Here is a 21,279-nt window from a genome sequence, read left to right as displayed (position 1 = left end):
GGGGTCCAAAGACTTCAAAAAGAGCTTATTTTTTCCGGGAAGGAGCTGATTCCTAAAGAACTGTCGGAGCTCTCAACCTGCAGCTGGCAAGAAAATGATGGGGCTTCCTGGTTCCTTCGGCGCTGAATCCTGGGGCGACTTCTGGATTGGCGGCACCTCTCAAGCGGACCTCCTACGGCCAGGCCAAGGGTGGCTTCGCCCGTCACAATGGCCGAGAGCGACACAGCGGAGCACGCGGCCCTACTCGAAGCCCCCAGGGCTTTCCTCTCCAGCGTGGGACTCCTGCCAGGGACTTTCCCTGAGCCTGGGTGCTTCCTGCCGGCGGAGGCGGTCTGACGCAGCCACTCGGGGGATTGCTCTCAGTGGGGAGGGGGCGGTGTAGCCTCGTCGGGAGGAGGGCTTCCTATGGGCCGAGATGGCTCCTGCTTTGCTTAGGCAGAAGCCAAGAAAGACCCATGGCGGTGGGGGGAGGCATGTGTTGGCTTCTCTCCTCATAGTTCATGGTGGGGGTGCCCCCTGTCCAAAAGTCCCTTTCTGACTCTCCAAACATGCAGGCAGGATGGCAACCCAGATTCAAGGACTTTCTTCTCAGATCCAGAAACAGGCTCTGGTCGGAGTGCAGGACCTTAGCGCGCCCCTCCCCCCAAGCTGTTTTTATCCTTGGCCTCTTTGGAGACAGGCAGCCAGCCGGTGTCGTCCTCGGGCCGAGGATTGACGGCCTCCAGCCACAAAACCAAGTGGCTATTAAGTACAAGACGGAGGTCAGAAGCGGTGAACTTCCTTCCTCTCCCAGGCCAGCTGACTCGGGGCAAAACTTGGAAAGTCCCCACCTCTGGACACAGACTTGACACGCAGGACTTTCCGGAAATGGTGGAGCAACTCCTTAGGGCTTAGGACGAAGGAGGGAAGCCTTTGGGATCCGTTCCCCAAGGAAAAATCCACCAGTTGCATCTGAGCATTATTCACCTCATAGGGAGGGAGGGAAGGAGGGAGGGAAGGAAAGCCCTGCGCCAGAGAATACAAAGAAGTGAGGCTTGGGGAGCTGAGCAGCACAAATGACGAGCTTCTGCCCAATGCCCCTCCAGCAGCTCCCTCTCCTAGGAACTCTCTAAGGGCAAAGGATGCCATACTGCTCTCCTGGGGAAGCAGCACAAGAGCAAGAGCCCCAGCTGTGCTTCTCTGCTATTCTGTGCACACAACTCTCTGGACACCGTACACCAAGCAATGCACACAAATCGGTTCACAGAACCCAGGCTAAATTGGCAACAAAACAAACTTATATGACCAAGTCATAAATATTTAATTCATGTTATTAAACCTACTCCTATCAATGAACCAGACTGAGTTTGGTAATTCCAATTCTTGTTAAGATAAAAATGTAGGATTGATAACATCATCACCAGATAGATATAGTCAATGGAGCTACATGTCATCAGTCTCAGTGCTGCAGTCGAACACTGGGTGGACTCGCCCGAGTACCTTAGCCAACTGCAACCACAGTAATTGGGTTTGTGATCCGAACAATTGGGAACGGACCTATATACTTAAGACCCAAGTTCCTACAAAGTTGGTTTAGCTTTTAAGTGTTGACAGGTAAACTCCTCAATTCTGAGCTCCCTCTGAGGGGCTCTCTTCTGATCTGCCTGTCTCCTTTGCTACTCCCTGGTCTTATTCAGGGCTTTCTGCACATTTCCCCAAGCAGCTTTCAAGCTATCCATCCATTCAGCTTGTCAGGGTAATGCAGATTTAAAGCTGACCAGCCCCTTTAAGACGGGATGAGTCAGCAGGGTTATTGCCCTTTAAGAAGCTGCCTATATAAAGGAGGCCATTGGGGGGGGGGGTGTCTCTTTGTGTATCATTCTCCTTGTGTATTGCTCCATGTGAAGAAGACTGATTGATTGCCTGGCTTTGCTTAGCACGTGTATCGGGTGAAATGCTCCCGGTTCGGACCAGATTGGGCGATCTGGTAGCGATCGTGGGGTGTGGTTCGGCGATCCAGTAGCGATGGCAGAGCAAAGCTCCGCCCACCTGCCCCAGTGTCGTTACTTCCTGGTTTTAACATGCACTTCCGAACCGGTAAGGAAGGTAAGTAGATTTCACCCCTGATTTGTATGTATATATATCTTGTAGATAAACCACTGTTCGAAAAACCTCTGTGTACTGTATTTTGCTCCTGGGTTGTCTCAAAATAGCAGTCACACTGTGCACACTCTAACATAGCTATTGTTACTGAGGGAGGAGATCCCCTCAGAAACTCTGGCATTGATACAAATTTACCCCCCATGTTATTTTAAAAGGGGTGAATCCAGTACTGCTATGCACCGAGTTATTATAAGCCACTTCTGCAAAAGGTAGGAGCTCCACCCAGTTGGTTTGCTGATAGCAGTGTTTACATAGCAATGTAAGTATTGCTCCACCATTGTGTTAGTTTTTTCTGCCACCCCATTAGTGCACAGATGGAACCCTGAACTAAATCCCTGAGCTGACCCTATTTGCTTTAGGAACTCCCACCAAAACTTTGCTGTAAACTGCACCCACCCACCCACCCACCCCCGGTCTGAAATGATGTGCCTTGGGACTCCATGCAGCCGGTAGACGTGCTGTGTGAACATTTTGGCCAACCTCTGGGCTGAGGTAAGCTTCGGGCATGCGATGAAGTGCGCTTGTTTTGAAAACAGGTCAACAACAGTCCAGATTATGGTTCTCCCATTACTCTCCAGCAGTTCCATTATAAAATCCATGATGATTTCCTCCCATGGTCTGCTAGGGTTAGCCACCAGCTGTAGCAACCCCTGGCAATCGTTTCATAGATGCAGACACTGGGTAGCTTTCATTTCCATTCCCCACTGTCCTGTCAGAGCTGAAGAAGCTGCTTGGATGAGAAATTAAACATCTTCAAAAGAAAAAACAAAGTCCAGTTTCCTCCTGAAAAAAGCGCCCTTGGGACAACCATGACCTGGATGACTCAGAATCTCCGTAGACCACTGGGCAGCTGGTTATGTCAGATCCGTGTATCTGCCATTCTTCATGGAAGAAGTAGGGGGGGGGATTTTGAGTGTCACATGTAGGTTTTTTCCTATCCAAATTTCTTGCCTGATCCTCTTTGTATAAACCTTACCCTGATTTATAACCGTTGCCTGGCGCCAGGAATCCCTGAAGAAATCTCACACCTCGGAAAAAGGGGGAACGAGTAGATTGTAAAATGATCCTGAGAAACTCTTCGTATCTGTTTCTCAGAGAGGCTGGTGCAATTCGTATTCACACCTGCGGATTGGTGGGAATGCACATCGGACGGTGGGCAGGGGTTCCTAATTTCCTTTATCCTGAACTGCATGCCCTGAGGGACCCCAGAGCCTGCTTTGAGTTTTGACTTGCTTTCATCCCTTTCAATAAAAGGTTCCTTTTGAAATACGAAGTTCTCAAGAATTTGTATTTTCTTGGAAGCGGGGGGGGGGAGAAACTGGTCCTTACAGGTTATCTAGTTCTCTATGTCCTTCTTCATCTTGGGGTACCAGAATTATATTTTAGCCAGGTGAAGGATTTTTACAAACCCAAAGTGTCCAGCTGGCTTTATATCATGGCACCTTTGTAGTATTTGGGTCCTCTGGCTGGCTGGAACATACAGCTTGTCTCCCTTCCACGCCAGGTCTTCCCTCATTCTCAGGTTGCCTTTGTGATCTCTGAGCCATTCATCTTCCTTCAGGACCTCTTTTAGCTGTTTGCACAGCATGCAGTTGGCTGGCTGAGGAGTGGGTAGTTGCCGCTGCCTCACTGAGAGGTGAGTTGCCTGGAGGAAATGATGGATTATGCTGTTGTATTGGGGCATCCAAGAGAGCGCATGAGCTTGGTGAACACCCTTCCCTTGGCCAGGTATCCCAGCATGTCCTTCATGAGGGGGAGGGGGTACATGTTTTCCACACAGGTACGATTGATCCCCAAAAAATCCACGCATAATCTCAAAGACCCATCTTCTCTTTAAAAAACACCGGGTCTGCCATCCTAGATTTTGCCGGTTGCATGAAACCACTAGTTAGATTTTTATCCACCAAATTCCTGAGCTCCTCCATCTCTCTTGGGGTCATTGAGTACATCTTTGGCTTTGGTAATTTTGCCCCCAACAATATTTCAATGGCGCAATCAGTAGGAGGATGAGGAGGGAATACATCTGATTCCCACTCGCTGAATGCTTCCACTAGGTCTTTGTATTCTTTTGGGATGCCTGTCCCTCTTGGCTGCCCTCGGTTAATGAGTTGATGGGCTCTAGTTTTCCTATTGCCATCAGCAGGCTTTCTCTGCCTCTGTGCTTCACTCCTATGCGTTGCAGTCCACCTGCTCTACTCCAGGCAGTTTCCCAGTAAGGGAGCCATTGACTTGCTCAAACTTCATAGGTTGCCTCAATTTTTTAAGTCTCAGTCCCATCTTTTCCACAGTTCACAGGTTAACCAAGCAGCGGGTGCCACCTGAGTCTACCAGGGCTGTAAAGAATACTCCCTCTTGCCCCTGAGTGGGGTACTAGCATCTCCACCTGAGCAGTCAAAGGAGTGATGGTTCCACTTATCAGTGGATCATCTTCCCCCTTGCTGTCGCTGTTATAGAAGACCAGGTTGGGGTTGCTGGGGGTCAGAGGTCCCTCCCACTCGAGAGGAGAAAGAGACCTCCACGATCTGCTGCGCCACCGGTGCCTTCTCCTTTCTTGGTGCCTTGGCCTTTGGCTGGCCCGGGCCCCTTGCTGCCAACATGGGTTGTGGGGCTGGACAGTTGGCTGCTCAATGGCCCTCTTTTCCACATCGGAAGCAGGCTCCAGGCAGATGCCGCAGGTGGCAGGAGGGGCTGTTGATCCCTTGCACATTGGCAGGCATCTCTCCTGGCCTCGTTGGGTGTGACCCTCGTATGCTGTATGCTGCCGGTACTACAACAGGTCTAGCTCCACTGTGATCGCCAGTTGGTACCATGCCTCGAGGTTGTCTGGAATTCCTTGGGGCAGGCAGTTTGGGTATAGTTCCTTATTTAGTCCATCACAGAAGGGGGTAGACCAGTAAGCATTCTAGCCACCCTCTCAGTTTCCTAGCCAGGCGGTAGAACTCCCGAATTTAATTTAATTTAATTTAATTTAATTTCCAATTTATATACCGCCCTTCTCCCTGAGGACTCAGGGCGGTGTACAGCCAAGATAAAAAACATAGAATACAAATATTAAAACATTTAAAAATATATATAAATTTTGGCCTGAAAGTTAAGAATCACAAACTAATTAAAAGAATTTAAAAATTTCTTCTAAGCCAACCCGGCTTGCTGAAAAAGATAGGTTTTCAGGGAACGACGGAAGGCGCTGAGGTCTTGGATTCTCCTTATCTCCGGGGGCAGCTGATTCCAGAGGGTAGGTGCCCCCACAGAGAAGGCCCTCCCCCTGGGGGCCACCAGCCTACATTGTTTGGCTGATGGCACCCTGAGGAGGCCCTCTCTGTGGGAGCGCACGGGTCGATGGGAGGTCGTCGGTAGCAGCAGGCGGTCTCGGAGATAGCTAGGCCCTATGCCATGGAGCGCTTTAAAGGTGATAACCAACACCTTGAAGCGCACTCGGAAGACCACCGGGAGCCAGTGCAGCTCGCGCAGGAGCGGTGTTACATGGGAGTGCCATGTTGCTCCCATCACTACCCGCGCTGCTGCGTTCTGGACCAGCTGGAGCCTCCGGGTGCTCTTCAAGGGGAGCCCCATGTAGAGAGCGTTACAGTAGTCAAGGCGAGAGGTGACGAGGGCGTGAGTGACTGTGCACAAGGAATCCCGATCAAGAAAGGGCCGCAACTGGCGAATCAGGCGAACCTGATAAAAGGTCCCCCTGGTAACAGCCGTTAGATGTTCCTCCAAAGACAGCTGCCTATCCAGGAGGACTCTCAGATTGCGAGCCCTTTCAGTGGGGGCCAAAGACTCGCCCCCAATAGTCAGCGATGGAGTCAACTGACTATATCGGGATGCCGGGAGCCACAGCCACTCAGTCTTGGAAGGGTTGAGCTTGAGCCTGTTCCTCCCCATCCAGATCCGCACAGCCTCCAGGCACTGGGACATCACTTCAAGGGCATCGTTGGGGTGGCCTGGGGTGGAGATGTACAGCTGGGTGTCATCAGCATACTGGTGGTATCTCACCCCAAAGCCACGGATGATCTCGCCCAGCGGCTTCACATAAATGTTGAACAGAAGGGGCGAGAGGACCGATCCCTGCAGCACTCCACAGATGAGAGGCCTCGAGGTCGACCTCTGCCCCCCTGCCAACACAAACTGCGACCGGTCGGAGAGAAAGGAGGAGAACCACCGCAACACAGTGCCTCCCACCCCCAACTCTTCCAGCCGGTGCAGCATGATACCATGGTCGATGGTATCAAAAGCCGCTGAGAGATCTAATAGGACCAGAACAGAGAAATAACCCCTGTCCCGAGCCCTCCAGAGATCATCCACCAATGCGACCAATGCCGTTTCCGTGCTGTGCCAAGACCTAAAACCCGACTGGAACGGATCTAGATAGGATGTTTCCTCCAGGAATTGCGGAAACTGTTGCGCGACCACACTCTCAACAACCTTCGCAATGAAGCGAAGGTTGGAAACAGGACGATAGTTGGCCAATATTGCTGGATCCAGAGACAGCTTCTTGAGGAGAGGCCTCACCACCGCCTCTTTCAGGGCAGCGGGGAAGTGACCCTCACTCAATGAAGCATTAATTACGCCCTGGAGCCAGCCTCGTGTAACCTCCCGGGAAGCCAGTACCAACCAGGAGGGACACGGGTCCAGTAAACATGTAGCCGCACTAAGTCTCCCCAAAATCCTGTCCACATCATCGGGAGTCACAGCATCAAACTCTTCCCAGATAACATTCTCAAGACTGTTCCTCGTCACCCTGCCCTGATCTACCCAGTCAGAGTCCAGATCCCCCCGGATCTGAGCGATTTTGTCATACAGGTATTGTCCGAAATCCTCCGCCCTGCCTTCTAAGGGATCCTCCCACACTCCCTGATGGAGCAGGGCGCGGGTCACCCTAAACAGGGTGGCCGGACGATTCCCTGATGACGCAATAGAGGCGGAAAAGTAGTTAGACTTTGCCGTCTTTATCGCCACTAGGTAGGCCTTAATATGCGACCTTACCAGTGTTCGATCAGATTCAGCGAGACTGGCCCTCCAACCGCTCTCCAGGCATCTTTTCCGGCGCTTCATTTCCCTCAGCTCAGTAAACCAAGGAGCCGCACGGGATCGGCATCGGGTCAGAGGCCGCAAAGGCACAACTCGGTCCAAGGCCCCACCAGCCGCCCGATCCCAGGCGGCTACCAGGTTCTCGGCCAAGTCATGTGCTAGATCCTCAGGAAATGGCCCAAGCTCCGTCTGGAACCTATCAGGATTCATCAGGCGCCTGGGGCGGATCCATCTAATTGGGTCCGCCTCCCTGCGGCGAGGGGTCGCGGTTCGAAGATCTAGGCGAAGGAGTGAGTGGTCAGTCCATGACAAGGGTTCCATGTCTATATCCCCTATAACAAGACCACTCAACCACTGGCCAGAGACAAAAATCAAATCCAGAGTGTGACCTCCCCTGTGAGTAGGGCCATGAACTAACTGGGTCAGGTCCATGGCCGTCATGGAAGCCATGAACTCCCGAGCCACCTTGGATGTTTCACCAATGGATGGCAAGTTGAAATCACCCATGACTAAAAGCCTGGGTGTATCTACTGCCACCGTGGCTATCACGTCGAGTAGCTCAGGTAGGGCTGTTGCCACGCGGCAGGGAGCCAGGTACGTAAGCAACAAGCCCATCTGAACCCCACGGCCCCACCTCACAAGGAGGGACTCACATCCGGCTATCTGAGGCACAGTGGTCTCCCTCGGACCCAGATCCTCGTTAATAATAACCGCCATCCCCCCACCCCTCCCCTGGGCCCTCGGCTGATGGAATGCTCTGAAGCCTGGTGGGCACATTTCGACCAGAGGGACGCCACCCTCCGGGCCCAACCAGGTCTCCGTAATACCCGCCAGGTCCGCTCCTCCCTCTTGTATAAGATCGTGAATGAGGGAGGCCTTATTGACCACGGACCTGGCATTGCACAGCATCAGCCGAAGGCCCAGCTCCTGAGTATCTAAGCCACCTAGTATCCGAGCAGAGCCTTGGGGACCGGGGCAGGCAATTGCTCTCAGACAGCAAGTGCGAGCCCCCAACACCTGATGTGGTCCCCTGCTCCCGCCATATCTGCCCCTCCCATTCACCGTGCCGATGGTACAGCCCTCATAGATATCGTCCCCCATCCCTTTCCCAGTCCCTCGTCCAGTGCCCCCCGGATCGTTACCCTGTGCCGGGCACGGCTCTGACCCTGGTGGATTTCCCCCCACATCCGCCATAGTCGTCTTCCCAGTATCTTTAAAAGAATAATTACAACCCCCCCAGAACCCCTTAAAATCTTTAAAAATTTCCCTAAAAAGCCCCATAAAGTCTTCCTTGCTCCATGCCATCTCTCCGGACTCCAAAGTCCGTCATCGAGATAGGCCCTCGATAATGTGGGGGGCCAAACCTGCGAGAGGGGAGAATCTCGCAGGACAAGGAGTTCCAACACTGAATACATATAGCCATCAGGGGAAACAGTCCAAGGGTAGGGGACCACTGATGTTATAAGCGCAGGGAAAATTCCAGTCCATGGTCAGGCTGCCAAGCTCCACTGTCCTCTCACGACAGTGGCTAAGGAGGTGCATATCATTCAACCCTGAAAGTTTCCAGGGCGGCCGTCTCTCACCAGGCCAATCCATGGAGACTTTGATAGAAAGCTCAAGGGTGAGGATAGCCATATTCCGCCTCCTCAGGCCTCATGTCCATAGAACCAGTATCCCTCCTGGGATTAGCAGCCGAATGTATTCGGCTATTGGCCAGCTCCCCCGCTTTATGGCATGGATCTCCAAACCTGGCTTGGAGTTTGTCCAGGAGGACATCTGCATCCCCCAGCTTGTCATGCCCTCTTTGGAACCTGAATCTACAGGGGAAGATGAGCTGGAACAGGAGCCGACAAAGATCAAGGAGGCGGCTCCGTTGGCTTCGGAGGAAACTGGGGAAGGGCAGAGCCAGTCCAAGCAGGGTTTTTCAGGATTAGAAAGGCTTGTAGACAAGGAAGAGCAGGAGAGACAGAGCTCAGGTGATGATCCTAGAGCACGAAGAGAAGGCAAGAACAACACAGACTGAGCCAGCTACAAGGGAGGAGAGTGCCCTACCCCCTTCTCAAGGCACACCTGGGGACTAAGATATAAGGAGATGCCGGTGGGAGGGGCATTTGTCAGGAACAAGCATTTAATCTGTGGAGCCTCGTGTGCACTTGCCAACGCCTGGAGATTACTATGCTCTGTCTTGTGGGGCTTCCCCGGTTTGCCTGCTTCACTGAACTGGTTACTGTTTTGCAAACCTTGCTTACTGGACTTCTGGCCTTGGTTACTGCTTTGCTCACCTTGCTTACTGGACTATTCGCAGCCAGAGGCTGTTGAATGTGCATGTGAGAGTTCTGCTCCAGGACTTATAGTAAACGTGGGGAGGTTTGGGGGCAAAGTTGGAGCAATAAAGGGGAGTTAGACATGTTCTCTGGCTGTGTTGGTTTCATGCCACGCCCCAAGTCATCACATTTTGTTCCCGACCTAACTCCAACTTGCTCCTCCGTCCCACTTTGGGTAAACATGGATCAGCTCTGAGCAGACAATGATCAGTTAGTCCAGCAGGTGGACCTCCTGCCTGCACAGGTTGCGCAGATGCAAATACTTTGGCCACACCACAAATGCCGGGTAGCAGTGCCGGATAAATTTAATGGCTTGCTAGCCCAATTTCCAGTGTTTTTTGGGCAGTGCCAGTTTATATGAGCCTTCAGCCCAAGGACTTCCCCACTGACCGGGATAAGGTGGGGTTTTTGATTAGCCTTTTGTCGGGGTCAGCACCGCATTGGGAGATGCCCCTGCTGACCCAGCCCAACCCGTTACTGGATAATCATGCAGTTTTGTCATCAGGTAAGGGCCATGTTTGAGGACCCTGTTAGGGCCCAAATATCAAACAGGCAGCTGAGAGAGTTGCGGCAGGGGTGGGAAATGGACATGGCCCAGCCTAGAGGGCTCCATAGGTCAGGCTTTCTTGGCAATGGGCCAGCTATCTCCACCCCCACTGACTCTTGTGAAGCACCTTGTGCTAGCACTGAGTGTGTTCATGCCTGGTCATGAAGTGGTGGAGATCCAGGACTTGGGGGCCACGGCCAATTTCATGGACTCGGTCTTTGCTGCACAGTGGTCCATCCTCCAGCGGCAAGTGTCACCACTGGTCTTGTTGGAGACAATTGACGGCCCCTTCGAGCCCTGTGGTTGCAGCACCGAGACCCTTTCACATGCCCATTGGGCCACATGTGAAAGAAGTGTGTTCTATGTTGCCGCAGTGGAGTGGTTATGGGCTCATGATCTGCAGGTCATCTGGGGCACTGCGGTTCCCTGTTAAGAAGTATGCCACCCATCACCTGCATGCCTGTTCAGGGGGTGTGGCTACCCATCTGGACCTGGACCTGGACCTACCTATGGAGTTGGTGCACTATGCCGATGTATTCGGGGAAAAGGAGGCAGATCAGTTGCCCCTGCATCAATCTTATTGACTGCCCTATTGATTTGGTGCCCGATGCCAAATTGCCAGTGGGTCGGATTTACTCTCTGTCAGAACCAGAGTTGGCAGCATTGTGGGACTTTATCAAGAAGAATCTCTGGAAGAGGTTTATCTGGCCTTCAACCTCCACTTTGGCTGTGCTGGTGCTCTTCATCAAGAAGTCATCGGGGGAGCTGCACCTGTGCTGTGATTATCACAAATTGAATGTGATCACAGTACAGAACCAGTACCTGCTTCCCCTCATCCCTGAACTGATCAAGTGGCTTCGCCAGGCCAAGATCTTCATGAAGCTGGACCTGTGGGAGGCCTATAACTTGGTCCAAGTTCGTGCCGGCAACGACTGGAAGACGGCCTTCCAGATGCATTACAGTCACTTCGTATATACCGTGATGCCATTCGGCTTGACCAACACATCCGGTGTATTCATGCATTTTATGCATGACATCTTCCGGGACTTGCTGGATCAGTTCATGGTCATCTACCTTGATGACATCCTGGTCTACTCGTCATCCCCACAGAAACGCTGGAAACATGTGTGGCTGCTGTTATGACGCTTGCCAGACAACCACTTATTTGCAAAGCGAGAGAAATGCCAGTTCACACAAACAATGATCAACTTTCTGGGTCATCATATCTCATCCGCTGGGATGGAGATGGACCCAGAGAAAGTCGAGTCAATGTATGCGTGGCAACCTCCATGGTGGGTCAAAGACATGCAGTGATTGTTGGGTTCATGACGGGTGGGTTCTAAAATTTTTTACTACCAGTTCTGTGGGCGTGGCTTGGAGGTCATGTGACTGGGTGGGTGTGGCTAGCTGGCCATGGCTATATGTATAGGGACTACTCAGAGGGCTGAAAAAAGTCATTTCTGACAGGTCCTCGCACTTTTGACTGGTCTTCACACTTATGACCCTCACATTTATGCCCGTGCAGCATTCTTAACAACCGTGTCACTCATTTCACAACTGCTTCTCTTCACCATGGTGACAAGATAGGGCGAAAAACATAAAATGTGAGACAGTCGTAAGTTTGAGGACTGGTCAAAAGTGCGAAGACCAGTCAAAAATAACTTTTTCAGCCCTCTGAGTAGTCCATATGCACAAAAGGATTCAATTATTTCTTCAAAGTACTGATGATTGCACCCTGGCTGGAAGAACTCCAAAGGGGGGAGTATTTCCTCCCAACAGCGGTGTAAAAAGCTTAAAACAACCTTTCCCCTTTAAGAAAGTCAAGCAAAAAAATAGCCTCCGGAACCGGAAGTGACAGTAAGTCTAGGCATACTGCCGGAGAGGCAGTTTCTGTAATAAAGATTAGGCTAGGAAACAACACCAAATGTTGTAATAAAGTGGAAAAAACCAAAAGGAGATTTCTTTTAACAACCGATTCTCCAAACTGCTTAACTACTTAACAACCGGTTCTACTGAAGTAGAATTCCACCACTGGGTCTGCCCATTTATTTTTGCAGGCACCAGTCTACTCATTTGTTTTCTTTTAACACTGATTAGCTGTAGGGCAGCCCTTTGAAGCCCCGCGGCAAGAGTTTAAACAGTTTTTTCCCCTCTAGCCATCAGCTGGGACTCAGGAGGCAGCAATAGATTGGGGGTGAGGCCAAATAAAAGGTAAGAATAACCCGGGGGGTGGGGGGGCAGAACCGGTTCGGTGATGTCATATCATCACCCCTTCCGGCTCAGCCGAACCAGGCCGAACCGGGAGGAACCCACCACTGGTTCACAAACTATTACTGCATGTTTGTTCCCCACATGACTACTCCCCTTTCTAATCTGCTCAAGAAAGGAAAAAAATTCCATTGGGGCACCGGAGAGCAGGGAGCCTTCGATGCCCTGAAGGCTGCCTTCACCTCTCAACCCATCCTCAAGCATACTGATCAGTTCCGGCTGTTTGTGGTGGAGACAGATGCATCGGATCCAGATAATTCCACACTTGGTTCAGGAAGTAGGCTTGTTTCTCCATCAAACACAGCTTTTAGAGGTGGGGCCTCCCAATCATCCCAAACTATGTTTCCCCAAAAATAAGATCTATCCTGAAAATAAGCCGTTGCTTGATTTTTTACACATGCGTGCAATATAAGCGCTACCCCCCCAAAATAAGACCCCTAATTAAGACCCCTAGTGGTGAAGCTGCTTACCTTCAGACGGTTGCAGCCAAGCCTTGCACACCCCAACACCTGCCTTGCCTTGCCAGCCCACTTCTTTTGCGGGCGCTTGCGCACCTCACTCCTAGCCTCTGTTTCGGTGTCAGAGGCCTTCGGGAAAAACTCTGCAGCCAATAAAAAAGCTCTGGATTGACATGCACAGCACCCCCTGGCCTCTGTTTCACTGTCAGAGGCCTTCAGAAAAAGCCTCTGTAGCTGATAAAAGAGCTCCAGATTGATGGCAATCTGGAGCTCGTTTCTCATATAGACCAGGTCTTATTTTCGAGGAAATACGGTAGCACGTAGCCTGGGTTCCTGCTGCTTCAGGGATTCTCTGGGCTTGCCCTGCAGCTGTGGGAGGGGGGTTGGCAACCCCTACTGGGGGAGCCCCTACTCCTTAGACGATACTCCCTAGACTCACTCTTTGTGGTGAAGGGGAGTGGGCTGCTAACCCAAGCCTCGTTCCAAGGACTGATGGATTCACTGGTGCTGCTCCTTGCATCTCCATTCTGACAAATCTCTCACACAGTTGTCCACAGATGGGCTACAGCTGTTAGGAATTTCGACTCCTCTGGCTCTTCCCAATCTGCAGCCCTCCGGGCCTTCCATTTGCTGCCTAGTCATGGCAACTCCAGACAGAACCAAGGGGAACTCCAACTCGGCTGCCTTCTGCACTCGCTCAGCCATCGCACCTTCGGGTCAGGGCAAATGGATCCAGCCACAATCCTCTCCTCACGCACCAGTAGCTGCTCCATCTTCTCCGTTCTCACTTTGGATCACTGTTTGAACTACGGCATCCACTTCAGCAACTACTGGTGCCTCCTGAGGGGGGAACGATCCAGGATTCGCTGTGGCATCAGCTTTTCACTCCGTTCTGGACATCATTAGGTTACAGCTCTCTTGGAGTTATCCAAGTAGGCTGAGTTAAAAGAGATTATTTAATGTCATTGGTCTAATTAGCAAACCAAAAGCAAGGAAATAACTCTCAGAAGACTTGAATTTCCAAAAGTAAAATTTTATTGGATAAACCATGTTGTGGGAACTGAAGAAACAAAACCAACTCTGATTTCCCACGCAAATGCTTGCCCTATTAAAACAATACTTTATCCTTCTCTCCACCCCTCGTTGATCACATTGTCCAATTATGAGATGGTCTTTTTTTATGAGAATGGTCCATCTCTTTCTTATGCACTTACAGCGATGACCTTGCTGGCTCCATGCTCACAATCTCTACATACATTCTCCACATTCCATTTCCCTCCCTCCAGTTCATTGGCAAATTGAAAAGCATTAGGTTTGAAAGAAGTGGTTCAATCTTGACACTACATTTACATGGAGGGAAATATGCAGTGGGGTACCCCAAGGCTGTTTTAGGGCCAGGACTCTTCAACATCCTAACAAATGATCTATATGAGGGGATAGAAGGGAAATTCATCAAATTTGCAGATGACACCAAGCTGAGGGGAATTGCTAAAACTTTAGATGATAGAGTCAAGATACAGAAGGATCTTGACAGACTTGAGCATTGAGTGCTATCCAACAAGACACATTTCAGTGGTGAGAAAAGTAAGTTCCTGCATCTAGGCAGAAAAATCAAATACACAGGTATTTCATAGGTGGCATCTGGCTCAACAGCAGTAACTGCAAGAGGGATCTAGGTGTCTTGGTGAACCTGGAATTAATTCCTGATAGAACAATTAATCAATGGAACAGCTTGTTTCCAGAAGTTGTGGATGCTCCATCACTGGATGTTTTCAAGAAGAGACTGGACAGCCATTTGTCTGGAATGGCATAGGGCTTCCTACTTGAGCAGGAGGTTGGATGAGAAGACCGCCAAAGTTTCTTTCAACTGTTTTTCCAAATTCTAATCTTTAAGGACCAGTTTGTTTACACAGAACAGGCCCTGCACTCTCCCCATACCACACGTCTAACCAGATGACATGTCAGCGGAACAGAAGGGCTGCTGAGCAGGAAAGGATTGTTATTCGTGAGGAACATCTTTCCGGAAGTAGAAACTCACTGACAGGGATCTCAATCAATGCCTCTGAGAATCTGTGGCAAAGCAAGAGATCCTCCCCTCAAGGGAAACTCCAGAAAGCCCCCAAAAGGCTATTTCTGCCCCAACTCAGCCTTTCCCATGGGTGGCTGAGAAGACAAATAGAACAGATCCAGGCTCTGAAATCTGACTCCTTGGCCTGACTTTCTCTGGGAGGCTGAATTCACACAACACCCAAGGCCAAGGGAACTTTGTTTATCTGTACCTTTCTGTATTGCAACTCAAGCCATTATGGTTCATAAATCAGACTCATTTATTAGATTTTTATCCCATTACCCTTTATAATTCAAGGCAACAAACATACCTGATATTCATTCCTTCCTATTTTCCCCACAACCCAGGGAGGTGGATTGGTCTGAGGCAGCACTAGAACTCGAGTCCCCTAGTTTCTAGCTTGGAGTCCTCACCACTAGACCAGACTACGCTTTAATACTTATGCATCAGCACAATTTAGGATATCCCCTAATTTTGGTTTACTCAACCACCTGTGGTTATAGCTCTCAATGTGATATGAATGCAGCCACAAAACAATCTAAAGTGAATGTGGATGCTGTTTTATTTACAATAAGGAGACATACGTATTAAAAAGGAGACTGCTTGCCCCACACATCCATGTTTTTCCCTCAAGTTAGCAGGTATTTCAGAGTAAAATCGAATCACCTTTTCCAGTTTGAAAAAACTATTTGGTCTCTGAAGAATAAAAGCATCTAGCAGGCAATTTGTCTTAATCTTTAACAAATGGAAAATTAAATAAAGTTTATTTTTTTTTAAAAAAAGAGCCAAATACATGAGACAAAACAATTCAACCAGAAGATGGCAGCAAGTAGAGAGGACTTGACTTCATGGATTTTATGCATGATGAATTGGCAGCAGCTGTTTCAGCCAGCAGTGCCGCTGGTGTGCAGGCTGCTGCAGGAAAGAGCTGGGCTTGTGCTTATTCAGTCTCTTGGGAAGGAAGGAAGGAAGGAAGGAGAAAAGTTCCTGGAAGATTCATCCTGAAGGACCACTAGTAGTCCTGTGGGCACAAGGGCAGAGTGAACATCAGTGGAGATGCCAGCACAAGTTGAAGAGGCACCACTTCCCACCCAAGGGAGCTGAGAAGGACTAGCACCACAAGGTGACTGCAGGAGTAGAGCAGGGCTAACCCTGGAAAACCCTGCTCCAAACTCCGATCACACCCCCTCAGACAATGCTGACCTTCAACCGTCCAAAGCAGAGGCTGCAAGGAGGACATTCTTCTCCCCTTTAAGCAAGTTTCACCTCAACCCTACCCAGAACTGTGCAGTAACTGAAAGATGGCAGGACGTTGGGGGGAAAAAGAGAAGGGATACTTACAGCTCGTGGTTTTTTGTTCAACTTGAGATCAATCCTGCAATGGGAGGGAGGAAGGAAGAAGTGAATGTTGGCCTACAGATGGCTAAAAAGGCAGTCCTTGTCTGGGCCACAGCAGCAAAGGGACAAGCCTGATATGAGCATTTCCAACCCACCTCCCAATGGCACCGAAAAGCAGATTTCACCCAACTATCAGAATAGACACATTAGAGAGTTAGGCAGCATCCAAAGACCGTGGGAACACATCATCTGCTGGGTTAGCATGTTAAAGATAGAACTTAGAGGAGGAGGAGGAGGCAGCAGAGGAGGAGGAAACGGTAGCCAGAGGATTTAGTGGTACCAGTAAGAATCAAATTGTATTTTCTGCATTTGGGAAACTGCCTTATCTGTAGGCCTCAGAAAGCAAAGCAACAAAAATGAATTTTCAGAATTCAGTAGAAGTTTATCTGCTTTTCAAAATAAAAAATTAAAGAAGCAAAGAGGGTAGCCGAATGAGTTTTTTTAGCCAAGGTTATTAAATAAAAAGTTACCTCCATTGTGGTTTTGTCTGTATTTTTAAAAACTTGCCAGCCTAACCTAATATACATACCTACAATTAAACAGATAAACTATGGATTAGAATAGTTTTGAAAGCGCACATGGGGAAGTTGAAGGAGGATGGCGAAGGGGAAAAGAAAAGTCTACACACTGACATCACAGCACAAAAACTAAGTCAAATCAAGTCAAACTTACTCAAAGTCATAATCAAACATGCCAGACGGGCTGAGGGGCAGCATTCGAAAAGAAGAAAGCAACAGAAATTAATACACTAAGGAATTAAATCAATTAGTTGATTAGCCATCCTAGCGAAGTTCAAAAATAAAGAGCAAGTGACACATCATTGTAATCTTGAAATATAAAATCCACCCAAAACCGGGCCCACTCCCCCAGAAGTCTGCTACCCCAAATAACCCTATGACCCTGCAAGGGACAAATATCATCAACCTTGAAAAGAAAAACAAGGTGGGAACCTCCCACAATGCTTGAAAGGAGCACAGCAAACAGCCAGATCGGTAAATGATGGGCACGACTCTGGCTGGACTGCCTGGGCAGAATGGAAGAGAATGAAAATGGAAGAGATTTTCCCCTACTGCCTGGCCCAGTGCCGGGCCTTGAGAAGGCAGGACACCAGCCTAGACTGTGGAGAATGCTGGCCCAGGGGCATTAGCCAAGAGAGGGTCTGCTTTCACTTTCACAGGTAGCTCTGGCGCTGAGAAGACTCTGCTCCTCAAGTTCAGCCCAACCTATGTCTCTGCAGCTTTCTCCCGGCCTGTGAAAGGGAAGATCTGGCATATTTCAGAACAGAATATCCAGGCTTGACCTTGTCTATTGGTACTTCCTGCCTTGAAGATTTATTTATTTGAAGATTTCCAATTCTCAATAAGAAATGCCTCGCTACACAAAAAGGGTTATCATCACACACTTGCAACTTAAACAAAATACATATAACAACAGTCCCATTTCTCCTCTTTGTACCTTCACTTTCATCCCCTTCTCTACTGTCATTTTCAAGACTACACGACTGCTGGGGCAGTGTCACTTCCTTGTGTTAACATAGAGCAGACTGCATATGGAGATAATTCACGGCTTTAGCAGTAAAATATCATTTCTGGGTTAACCTGCCAACTTAATTGGCTACGTCGTTAAGAGAAGAGGGGATGTCTCTCTTTGGGACAGAGTCCCTGGAAGACTGCTGCTGATTTTGGAATCTCCTTGGGGTAGAAGACCATGATCAGCCTCTGAGGCTTTTCCATTTGAACCCCAAGATGGGGATCAGCTGCCAGATTCAAAGCCCCACTTGGCCACTGAAGTCACGGGGAGGGGCGAACTCTGATCCTAACGTACCACGTTGAACTAGGACCGTTCAAGAGAACCATGTCAGGAAGGCCCTTCAGAGGCTCTGGTGGGTGCAGCCGTGGGCCCAGGGACAGAAGCTGCCCGGGGTCTCCAGTCTCCCCGGCTCACCTGTGTCGGTTTTTATTCTTCCGCTTTTTGTGGCTACTGTGGTGGCTCCCTGAGGCGGAAGAGGCCGCTTTCTGGGGTTTCACCCCCTGAACGGACGCGTCCAGCTCCTCCACCTCTTCCTGGCTTGGCTCGTTTTCTTGGTTGTGAAAATCCGGGGAAGTGTCGCTCTCGGTGCCGCTGCCGGGCTCGCCTGCAGGGAGGGAGGGAGGGGGGGAGGCAGGGCCCCCAGGCTCAGCTACCCAGGACCCGGGAAAGGGGAGCCGGGGGGGAGGGGGGAGGGGGGGGAGGGGGGAGGGGGGAGGGAGGGCCCCCAGGCTCAGCTACGCAGGACCTGGGAAAGGGGAGCCGGGGGGAGGGAGGGAGGGAGGGGGGGGAGGCAGGGCCCCCAGGCTCAGCTACGCAGGACCTGGGAAAGGGGAGCCGGGGGGGAGGGGGGAGGGAGGGAGGGGGGAGGGCCCCCAGGCTCAGCTACCCAGGACCCGGGAAAGGGGAGCCGGGGGGGAGGGGGGAGGGGGGAGGGAGGGCCCCCAGGCTCAGCTACGCAGGACCTGGGAAAGGGGAGCCGGGGGGGAGGGGGGAGGGAGGGAGGGGGGAGGGCCCCCAGGCTCAGCTACGCAGGACCTGGGAAAGGGGAGCCGGGGGGAGGGAGGGAGGGAGGGGGGGGAGGCAGGGCCCCCAGGCTCAGCTACCCAGGACCCGGGAAAGGGGAGCCGGGGGGGGAGGGGGGAGGGAGGGAGGGGGGAGGGCCCCCAGGCTCAGCTACGCAGGACCCGGGAAAGGGGAGCCGGGGGGGAGGGGGGAGGGGGGGGAGGGGGGAGGGGGGAGGGAGGGCCCCCAGGCTCAGCTACGCAGGACCTGGGAAAGGGGAGCCGGGGGGAGGGAGGGAGGGAGGGGGGGGAGGCAGGGCCCCCAGGCTCAGCTACCCAGGACCCGGGAAAGGGGAGCCGGGGGGGGAGGGGGGAGGGAGGGAGGGGGGAGGGCCCCCAGGCTCAGCTACCCAGGACCCGGGAAAGGGGAGCCGGGGGGGAGGGGGGAGGGGGGGGAGGGGGGAGGGAGGGCCCCCAGGCTCAGCTACGCAGGACCTGGGAAAGGGGAGCCGGGGGGAGGGAGGGAGGGAGGGGGGGGAGGCAGGGCCCCCAGGCTCAGCTACGCAGGACCTGGGAAAGGGGAGCCGGGGGGGAGGGGGGAGGGAGGGAGGGGGGAGGGCCCCCAGGCTCAGCTACCCAGGACCCGGGAAAGGGGAGCCGGGGGGGAGGGGGGAGGGGGGAGGGAGGGCCCCCAGGCTCAGCTACGCAGGACCTGGGAAAGGGGAGCCGGGGGGGAGGGGGGAGGGAGGGAGGGGGGAGGGCCCCCAGGCTCAGCTACGCAGGACCTGGGAAAGGGGAGCCGGGGGGAGGGAGGGAGGGAGGGGGGGGAGGCAGGGCCCCCAGGCTCAGCTACCCAGGACCCGGGAAAGGGGAGCCGGGGGGGGAGGGGGGAGGGGGGAGGGAGGGCCCCCAGGCTCAGCTACGCAGGACCTGGGAAAGGGGAGCCGGGGGGAGGGAGGGAGGGAGGGGGGGGAGGCAGGGCCCCCAGGCTCAGCTACCCAGGACCCGGGAAAGGGGAGCCGGGGGGGAGGGGGGAGGGGGGAGGGAGGGCCCCCAGGCTCAGCTACGCAGGACCTGGGAAAGGGGAGCCGGGGGGAGGGAGGGAGGGAGGGGGGGGAGGCAGGGCCCCCAGGCTCAGCTACCCAGGACCCGGGAAAGGGGAGCCGGGGGGGAGGGGGGAGGGGGGAGGGAGGGCCCCCAGGCTCAGCTACGCAGGACCTGGGAAAGGGGAGCCGGGGGGGAGGGGGGAGGGCGGGAGGGGGGAGGGCCCCCAGGCTCAGCTACGCAGGACCTGGGAAAGGGGAGCCGGGGGGAGGGAGGGAGGGAGGGGGGGGAGGCAGGGCCCCCAGGCTCAGCTACCCAGGACCCGGGAAAGGGGAGCCGGGGGGGGAGGGGGGAGGGGGGGGTCCTCCCAGACTTACGCTTCTCAATCAGCTGGTCCTGAACTCCGGCCAAGGCGCTGACCGCCTGGGGGGGGGGGCAGAAGAGAGGCAGGAGGTGAGGGGGAGGGGCGCGACCTCGCCGCCTCCCCCCCCCCTTCAGCGAGACCCCCACTTACGGCCGCCGAGGTGACGGAGGACTTGCTGAAGAGCCGCTCCGCTTCCTTGAACTTCCGGTTCCGACGGTCGTTCTTGCTGTTGGAGTTTCTGCGGGGGGAGGGAGGGGGGGGAGAAGGGCGGGCAGCAGCGGGGCCAAGGGGCGCCTCCCTCCCCCTCCCCCGCCCCCCTTCCGCCCCCCCCCCCGCTCACTTCTGGTTGGTGAGGTAGCGGTCCCAGCCGCGGATGATGTTCCCGTACATCTGCGTGTCCTCCAGGTAGCTGCCCTCGAAGGCGTAGATCTGCCGCTCCAGGTTGGCCAGCGTCTCCTGCGGCGGAAGGGCGGGCCGGGCTAGCGGGGGGGGGAGGGTGGGGGGGGTCTCCGCTGCACGCCCCCTCCCCTCCCCCCCAGGCGCCCCCCTCCCCTCCCTCCCTCCCTCGCCCCCTCCCCCCCCCCGCGGCTCACCGCCAGCTCCTGCTTGCGCTTGACCAGCTCGGCCAGCTCGCGGCGGGTGTCGGGGATCTGCGGCGGGGCGCCGGCCTTGGCACCAGCCCCGTGCAACGCCGCCATGGCCCGCCCGAGCGCCCGCGCGGAGCAGCCCCACCACGACCAGGCCGGCGGAGGAGGAGGGCAGGAGAGGCGGGCGGGGGCGGAGCGTGGCGCCGCGGCGGAGGCGGGAGGAGGAGCCGCGGCCTGGAGCGCCCTCGGCCGGCTGCCTGGACGCCCGCTTCACCCGGAGGCCGCCGCGCCCCTCGTGCGCCCGGGACCCAGCGGGCCAGCCGGGCAGAGGAAGCCCCGGCCGGGTCGCCTCAGCCGCGCCGCGAGGCCGGGCGGGCGGGCGGGCGGGGAAGCGAAGAAGGGAGGCCGGGAGGGAGCTCGGCTCATCTCCTTCCCGGACAAGGCCCCGCGAACTCTGCTGGGGCTGCAGGGCGTGATCAACGCGGAGGAAAGGAGAGACGCGAAGAACACACAC

General features: G+C 53.5%; 1 protein-coding gene across 4 annotated transcripts; it reads right to left on the bottom strand.

Annotated features, from left to right (window-relative positions):
- Positions 1 to 13,790: 13,790 nt before the first annotated feature.
- Positions 13,791 to 21,273, bottom strand: MEAF6 (MYST/Esa1 associated factor 6). 4 transcript variants are annotated; one of them, XR_015729513.1, is made up of 9 exons: positions 20,772 to 21,224; positions 20,519 to 20,634; positions 20,329 to 20,416; positions 20,192 to 20,237; positions 18,184 to 18,373; positions 16,912 to 16,941; positions 16,710 to 16,768; positions 16,183 to 16,216; positions 13,791 to 15,862 (listed from the first exon to the last, which is right to left on the bottom strand). XR_015729513.1 is itself a non-coding variant. In XM_034413175.3 (8 exons), the coding sequence occupies exons 1-8, from the start codon at positions 20,874 to 20,876 to the stop codon at positions 15,854 to 15,856; spliced, it is 618 nt and encodes a 205-aa protein (XP_034269066.2). In that variant the 5' UTR covers positions 20,877 to 21,224; the 3' UTR covers positions 13,791 to 15,853. The 4 variants fall into 4 exon arrangements, 2 of the variants coding, with proteins under 2 accessions (XP_034269066.2, XP_087732909.1); XR_015729514.1 differs by lacking the exon at positions 16,912 to 16,941; XM_034413175.3 differs by lacking the exon at positions 16,710 to 16,768.
- Between the last annotated feature and the right edge of the window lie 6 nt (positions 21,274 to 21,279).

The sequence above is a fragment of the Pantherophis guttatus genome, chromosome 10, assembly GCF_059756535.1.
Source record: "Pantherophis guttatus breed Tessera chromosome 10, ASM5975653v1, whole genome shotgun sequence".
NCBI lineage: Eukaryota > Metazoa > Chordata > Lepidosauria > Squamata > Colubridae > Pantherophis > Pantherophis guttatus.
This window is presented reverse-complemented; position numbering and strand designations above follow the sequence as displayed.